Here is a 7,945-nt window from a genome sequence, read left to right on the forward strand (position 1 = left end):
TCAGCACTGAGTCTCCAGTGACTTCATGTGGAGCTCTCCTGTGGCCTCTAAGGATGGGTGAGCTTCTTAGGACCCAAGAAGAACTGACAGAAAAGTTGCTGATATCTCAAACTCACAGGCTTAAACCTTCAAAACAAATAGGATAACATTTTTTTCAAGGGGGGAGAGGAGTCTGCTCCCTCTGAGCCCCCGCATCTCTGTTTCTGGAGAGGATGAGAAAATGGGTGAGGGGTAAAGAGGTGGCAAGTTTTGAAGAAATACTTGGACTTGTTGCTCAAGAGCATTTACTAAGTACGGCTGAAGTAAAGCAGTGTCTGTGGGACAAAGATGTAAAGTCTGGGGCTGAGATGGCTTTTTTAGCTGATGACTTCGATTAGACTCAGGTGTCTATTGAGGGCAGGCCACAGAAAGAGGGGTTGACAACTGGTGGGAAGGGAGGGTCCCATTTTGCCCCTGGGAAGACAGTAGGGGGATGGGAGCCTAAACATTCTCTTAGCCAAAAACATTCCTCTAACCCCCATCCCAAATCTCCTGTAAAAGCAGAAGAGCTCAAAAGGTGCTGCCAGTGTAATTCCACTGATCACTTGAGGAATAAATGGCCTGTGCTAGGAGGAAGCAGGCAACCAATAGTTCATGTTAGTTCTGCTGTCCTCACCCCAGTAACTCCCCAAGCAACTGAAACCAATCATATTGGTTTTAGGAGATTAGCCTCTGCAGAACCAGACATGGAGCATGTTAACGCTCTCCAAATGGATGGAGTACTTGAGGCAGAGGGATACAGGAGCTCATATCTCTCTGGTTCAGCGGAATGTGGTCCCAAAGGCCAGGGTGCTACCTGGCCACACGGCAGAGATTGTGAGGGTGGGCGAAAGCAGATTCCTTATACCACTAGGTAAAATCCTTGTGGTGTGGGAAGGTCTGGAAAGTGTTTGGACTGTGGAGTAATGGAACACCTCTTCGTCGACCTGCTCCGTGCTCATGTTTTTTCTGTGCAGCTCAGCTTAAAGTATTTGCCTGCCGCAGGAGTGAGTTTTATCCTGGGACCAGTGAAGGAAAGGGTAAGTTCTCAGGAACTGCTGATAGAATGGGAGAGAGTCTCCTTGATTCTTCTGCAACAGGGGGAAGCCACATGCTTCCAGGCGGGAGGGTGGTTTAGAACAACTCCTGCACTCAAGCTGGAGGAAACATCACATCAGGAAGGGATGGGGTGTAATACCTTCCAGGAAGAGAACTGTCCAGGTTGTTAGCTTCCAGCAGGTCACAGCTGAACCAGAGACAAAGTCTAGGGAGCATAGAGAAATGTGTCCCAGAGGAGAGCCTAGAGAAGGGGCAGGGAATCTCAGAAACCACTGAGGTGAGTGAGGATGCCTGTCACTCTGTAACACACGGAAGCAGGATGCTTCCAAGTATGGGAGGGGGCTGAGACTAGGCAACATGCCCTCAGGCACAGAGGCAGGGGAGGTGTTGTCAGTGAGTAAGGAAACTGTCTCAGCTGTTAACTGGCAGAGTTTTGCAGCTGAACAAAAGAAAGATCACTTCCTATGGAGCACACAGAAATGTGTCTTAGGAGGGGGCCCAGAGGAGGAAACTGGGGAAGGAATAGTGGGGGTAGAGGAATGTCTCCCCACTCGTCACTTGGGGCATAATGCCGAGGACACTAGAAGGAAGGCTGCATCAGCATCTGGGAACCCAGGTACACAGACTGTGTCATAAATATAAAGGGAAGGGTCACAACCTTGATGTATGCGGTAACATAAAATCCCTCCTGTCCAGAGGTACAGAGTCCCTTTACCTGTAAGGGGTTAAGAAGGTCAGATAACCTGGTTGGCACCTGGCCAACTGGACCAATAAGGGAAGAAGATACTTTCAAATCTGGAGTGGGGGGAAGAGTTTTTATCTGTGCTCTCTTTGTGTGTCCCCTCTCTGGACACAGAGAGAGACAGAGACCAAGCTGGTAAATCATCTCCTGAAAAGATACCTGAAATGATACATTACAATTACACAAATTGTAAGTAAAGGCAGGGAAATACCTTTGTTATCTTTTGTTTTAGATTGTGAATTTTCCATATGCTAAGAGGGAGTTTTATTCTTGTTTTTTGTAACTTTGAAGCTGAGCCCAGTCGGGAATCCTCTGTGTTTTACTTTTTTATTTACTCTGTAAAGTTACCTTCCATCCTGATTTTCCAGGTGTGATTCTTTTACTTAAAAAAAAAAAAAAAAGTTCTCCTTTTAAGAACCTGATTGATTTTCAGGGTCCTAAAACGCCAGGGGTTTGCTCTGTGCTCACTTTGTAACCAATTGGCTAGTATATTTTTCTCAAGCCTGCTCCCAGGAAAGGGGTGAAGGGGTTTCCGGGGAATATTTTGGGGAAACAAGGGCTCAAAGTGGCCCTTTTTTCCTGGATTTTTGTCTAAATCACTTGGTGGTGGTAGCAATACCATCCAAGGACAAGGAAATGATTTGTGCCTTTGGGAAATTTTTCACCTATGCTGGTAGAAATACGCTTAGGGGGTGTTTCTTGCGGGACCCCACATCTGTGCCCCAGAGCTCAGGGTGGGGAGGGAACCCTGACAGCCGGTGACCCAGGTTTTGAGAGGGAACTGTGTAACTGGCTTCCTGGAGGGGAGCAGTCCCACAGCTTACTTCTCAGCGACAGAGGAAGGGGTGACGGAGGGTACCCCAATCCAGGTCCCAGTTTTTCAGGACGCTATTTCTGATACTTTTTTTGGAAAATATCTGTGTCTCTTTACATCTAGTTGCAGCTCCAATGCCTGTGATAACGGAAGAATTGAGACCAGGAAGTTGCCAGGTGGTAGTCTGTGAGAATACAAATGCCCCAACTGACAGAGAAGGGGGTGTCTTCCCCCATGCTAGTGAGTCGTGGGAAAGCTGCTGGGAAAAAGTTGTGTCTGATCAAAGGGTAAACACAGCCAGCCCAGGGAGCTCAGATCACCATCCTCTAGGGAAAGGTGGCAAAGAGCCAGCCAATGTGCAGGATCCCCCTGAAAAACTATCTTCCCAGACCCTGAGGCACCAAAATTCCAGAGACACAAATAAATTAATTAAATTACCTTATGGTAAGTCTAGTTCATAGTTAATAGCTGCAAACAGATTTAAATCTGATCATAGCATAGAAACCTGGTTTGCAGTGTCTGAATGGGGAAACTGAGGCACACCACCTGTCAAGGTTCCTTCCCCACTCTGAACGCTAGGGTACAGATGTGGGGACCTGCATGAAAAACCTCCTAAGCTTATCTTTACCAGCTTAGGTCAAAACTTCCCCAAGGTACAAAATATTCCACCCTTTGTCCTTGGATTGGCTGCTACCACAACCAAACAAATACTGGTTACTGGAGAAGAGCTGTTTGGAAATGTCTTTCCCCCCAAAATACTTCCCAAAACCTTGCACCCCACTTCCTGGACAAGGTTTGGTAAAAAGCCTCACCAATTTGCCTAGGTGACTACAGACCCAGACCCTTGGATCTTAAGAACAATGAGCAATCCTCCCAACACTTGCACCCCCCCTTTCCTGGGAAATGTTGGTTAAAAAGCCTCACCAAGTTGTATAGGTGACCAGAGACCCAAACCCTTGGATCTGAGAACAATGGAAAAATATTCAGTTTTCTTACAAGGAGACTTTTAATAAAAATAGAAGTAAATAGAAGTAAAGAAATCACCTCTGTAAAATCAGGATGGTAGATACCTTACAGGGTAATTAGATTCAAAACATAGGGAACCCCTCTAGGCAAAACCTTAAGTTACAAAAAAGATACACAGACAGGAATAGTTATTCTATTCAGCACAATTCTTTTCTCAGCCATTTAAAGAAATCATAATCTAACACATACCTAGCTAGATTACTTACTAAAAGTTCTAAGACTCCATTCCTGGTCTATCCCTGGCAAAGACCCAGCATATACACAGACTGAGACCCTTTGTTCCTCTCCCTCCTCCAAGCTTTTGAAAGTATCTTGTCTCCTCATTGGTCATTTTGGTCAGGTGCCAGCGAGGTTACCTTTAGCTTCTTAACCCTTTACAGGTGAGAGGAGTTTTCCCCTTCACTTTATATTTATGACACCGCCTCATGGCCTTGAAGGCTGGGTGCCAAGAGAGCGATAACACACCCTGCCTTTGAGCTAGTCGGTGGCTAACCCTCTTGTAGCAAACTAAGGGGGGAGGTGAGACATTCTCTATCACCGGGGAGCATCCTGTAACCGCCATAGTCCTCATTTTCATATAAACATGATTTTACATAGAAAACATGCCTTGTAAGGTATCAGGGAAAGGTTATGATCTGTTGAAATCATGCCTCTATCCATACATGTGTATCATTAATGAATATGGAGTTATGATTATGGTGTTGTATGGTGGTCACTAAAACATGCTGTAAATTGGGGAATAAGTCAGATATTAGCTCTCCAGAGGCAACAGCAAGGAAATTGACCAATCCCCAGGCAGGGTGTCAAACAACCCATCAAGAGCCCTTGTCCAGCAAGGGAGCTCCAATGCAATGACTCACGTGCACGAAGCTCCACAGAGGGAATTGCTCAACCTTGCTTGGAGAGACTCAGCAATGCCCCCCAGACATGGCTGGACTTGTGCCCCCCAAGCACATGGATTGAGGCTGTAAAACAGACAGAGCGGACACATACTGGGCCCTTCTCCTGCCCCCACTGAGAAGAAGACAAGACTCCAACAGGGGAGATTGGCCCAGGTTTACACAGGAAACTTGTATATTAAGGACTGCAATATTCAGTGGGGTGAGAAAAATCCTTAATCTAGATGTTGCCCAGTCTAATAGGATTGAGAGTTTAGACAGTGTGCTTACATTTCCTTTTCTTTTGGTAACCACTCTGACTTTTTGCCTATCACTGAATATCACTTAAATTCTATCTTTGTACTTAATACATTTGTTGTTTATTCTACCTGAAGCAGTGTGTTTGGTTTGAAGCGTGTAAGAGACTCCCCTTGGGATAACAAGCCTGGGGCATTTCCATTTCTTTCTTAAACTGACAAACTCACATAAGCTTGGAGTGCCCTGCGGGCACACCTGCACACTGCAAGAGTAAGGTTGTGTCTGGGAAAGGAGATATTGGCTAGTGTCATTCGGTTGCATAATCCAAAGAGCAGTTTACATGTCAAAGACTGAGCGTGAACAGCCCAGGAGTGGGGTTCTCACAGCTGAGCAGGGTAAGGCTGGCTACCAAAGCTAAGGACTGGGGTGACCAACCAGATCACCAGTCCAGATAACACCAGAGGGGAACATCACAGGGTTGCAAAGCAGCATGTAGGTGGACAGGTGGGCAGTGCTGTTGAAATTATTTTTTTCTTTGTGTTTGTTGGTCCAAGGCCAACTTTGGGACCTTTCGTGGTACAGAGTGTGTTTGGGGAGTTTCAGGGTCTCTTTCCCATGGCAAGCCACAGAACTACAATCTGGGTGTCACAAGTTTTACTCAGTTTTGTTTCCATTTGTTGTTGTTCTGTAACTTCAGGCATTTCACTGGTAGAAATAACATTTGATATTTTTGTAACAATGTACCCCATATTGTTCATTGTGATATGATGATATGATTATAGCATAATTATGATACAGTTTATGCAAGATGGGTCATGTAAGATGTTATTGGAAAAGTTATGACTTTCTGAATATGGTTATGGTTGTATGTATTGATGATTTTGGTCAAAAGTTCTGAATTTTGATGACTTCCCTGTATTTCAAATGTAGTTACAAGTGAGTAACGCCCACTAGGGAACTTGATGTCAGTCTCGATAGATGGTTGGGAAGGGCCTATTCAGGGCAATGAGACTTTGGGGGAAACAATAGGCCTTTAGAGAAACTTATCTCCCACCTGGTGAGCCTCCCTGAGAATGCTTCAGACAGACTATACGTAGTGGATGCTATGACTCTAAAAGGCCATGTGACCAGGCCACATAACTCTGGACTCCATTTTGGGGAGTCTGTAATCTTCCCACAAACGAGTCTGGAAACCAAGTTTTGAAACAAACGGTTCCCTCCGTATTCTAGATCTATGGAAAGCAGGGAGTGACATCGTCGGTAGTTCTTCACTCCTCACTCAAGAAGACTCCGAGAATGTTCATAACTATAACATATTTACCATATTATTTTTTACAAATAAGAACCCCCTTGCTGTGCTTTTCTCCCTTTACAGGCACCTTGAGCATTTCTGAGTCATATCGATGCATCAACTGCTTCATGGCACCTTTCAACTTCACCCACTCTGACACTTCAACTTTCATCCTAATGGGCATCCCTGGCCTGGAGGCTGCCCACATCTGGATTTCCATTCCTTTCTTTACATTCTACATTATAAGCCTGTTGGGAAATGTCACGCTTCTGTGTGTTGTAGGTAAGGAACAGACTTTGCAGAAGCCGATGTACCTCCTGCTCTGCATGCTGGCACTTACAGACATTGCCACACCTACCTTTGTTGTGCCAAAGGCACTGGGCATATTTTGGTTCAATTTGAAAGGCATTACTGTGGCTGGCTGCCTCACCCAGATGTTCTTCCTCCACACGATTTCTGTGATGCACTCATCCACCCTCGTGACAATGGCCTTCGATCGCTACGTTGCCATATGTAACCCTCTGAGATATGCCACCATCCTCAGCAATGCACAAATAGCTAAGCTAGGGCTTGTAGGTTTCATAAGAGCTGTTCTCTTCATTCTGCCCCTGCCCCTGCTCCTGAGTCAGCAGACATTCTGTGCCAACCGCATTTACCCCCACACACAATGCGAGTACATAGCTATGGTGAAGATGGTGTGTGGGGACATCAGAGTCAGCAGGATATATGGTTTTGTGCTAATGTTTGTAATCAATGGGTTTGACCTGACGTTCATTGCCCTGTCGTATGGTCTGATCATCAGGGCCGTTCTCAGAATCTCCTCTCATAAAGCCCACCAGAAAGCCCTTAACACTTGCACAGCCCACATCTGTGTGTTGCTGACATATTATACCCCTACCTTCTTCTCCATTCTTACACACTACTTTGGTCAAGGCATTGCACCCTATGTTCATATCATCTTAGCTGACCTTCTTCTCCTCATCCCTCCCATGCTCAACCCTATCATTTATGGGGTCAAAATGAAAGAGCTTCGTGACAAAGTAGTCAAATACACCTGCAGAAGTTCTGCAGACACAAAGTTCACGCAAAGTTCTGCAGACACAAGAGACGATATCTCCTCAGGCCTGCAGTGTCCATCAGGGAACTGTCAAATTGTCAGAGAGTATGTGAACCAGCACTAAGTGGGATGCGGTTTGGGAGGAAGACCAGAAGTTCTGTGAGCGCCATGGTTCCCCAGTTACCCCTGGCATGGAGGAAGAGTATGCTCACAAACAATCTGTAAAAAAAGTCAGCCTTCCTTGACTGTGCAGTTCTTACGAGTTGTACTCCTAGCAGAAGGAAAATCCTTTCACCAGAAAAGGGTTAAGAAGCTAAGGTAACCTCGCTGGCACCTGAGCCAAAATGACCAATGAGGGACAAGGTACTTTCAAATCTGGAGGGGGGGAAAGCCTTTGTCTGTCTGTGTAATACCGTTGCTGGGAACAGATCAAGGATGCAAGCCCTTCAACTCCTGTACAGTTAGTAAGAAATCTAGCTAGAAAATGCTTCAGGTTTTCTTTGTTTTGGCTTGGAAATTCACTGTCCTGGAGGACATGTGTATTCCTGTTTTTTGTATCTTTTTGTAACTTAAGGTTTTGCCTAGAGGGATTCTCTATGTTTTGAATTGGACTGCCTGAATCGGTCCATGGGGCTGCATTCACCACAACCCTGGACAGCATCCAGAATGCGTTCACCCGGGGAGGGATATCCTGGCCCACAACACAATTTTTTTCAGGAAGAGGGGCAGACCAGCTGAATAGTCATGACTAAGGTTTTTTGTCACAGATAGTTTTAGTAAAAGTCACCAACAGGTCACGAGG

At 45.6% G+C, this 7,945-nt stretch overlaps 1 protein-coding gene across 1 annotated transcript; it reads left to right on the forward strand.

Moving 5' to 3' along the window:
• Window positions 1–2,788: 2,788 nt before the first annotated feature.
• Window positions 2,789–7,267, forward strand: LOC311515286 (olfactory receptor 52P1-like; the record flags this gene model as incomplete). The annotated part of the gene is made up of 2 exons (XM_084618249.1): window positions 2,789–2,905; window positions 6,171–7,267. Exon 2 carries the CDS (start codon window positions 6,215–6,217, stop codon window positions 7,265–7,267), a length of 1,053 nt encoding a protein of 350 aa, XP_084474375.1. The 5' UTR covers window positions 2,789–2,905; window positions 6,171–6,214.
• Window positions 7,268–7,945: the final 678 nt, after the last annotated feature.

The sequence above is a fragment of the Lepidochelys olivacea genome, assembly GCF_965140295.1.
Source record: "Lepidochelys olivacea isolate rLepOli2 genome assembly, chromosome: 1".
Classification (NCBI taxonomy): domain Eukaryota; kingdom Metazoa; phylum Chordata; order Testudines; family Cheloniidae; genus Lepidochelys; species Lepidochelys olivacea.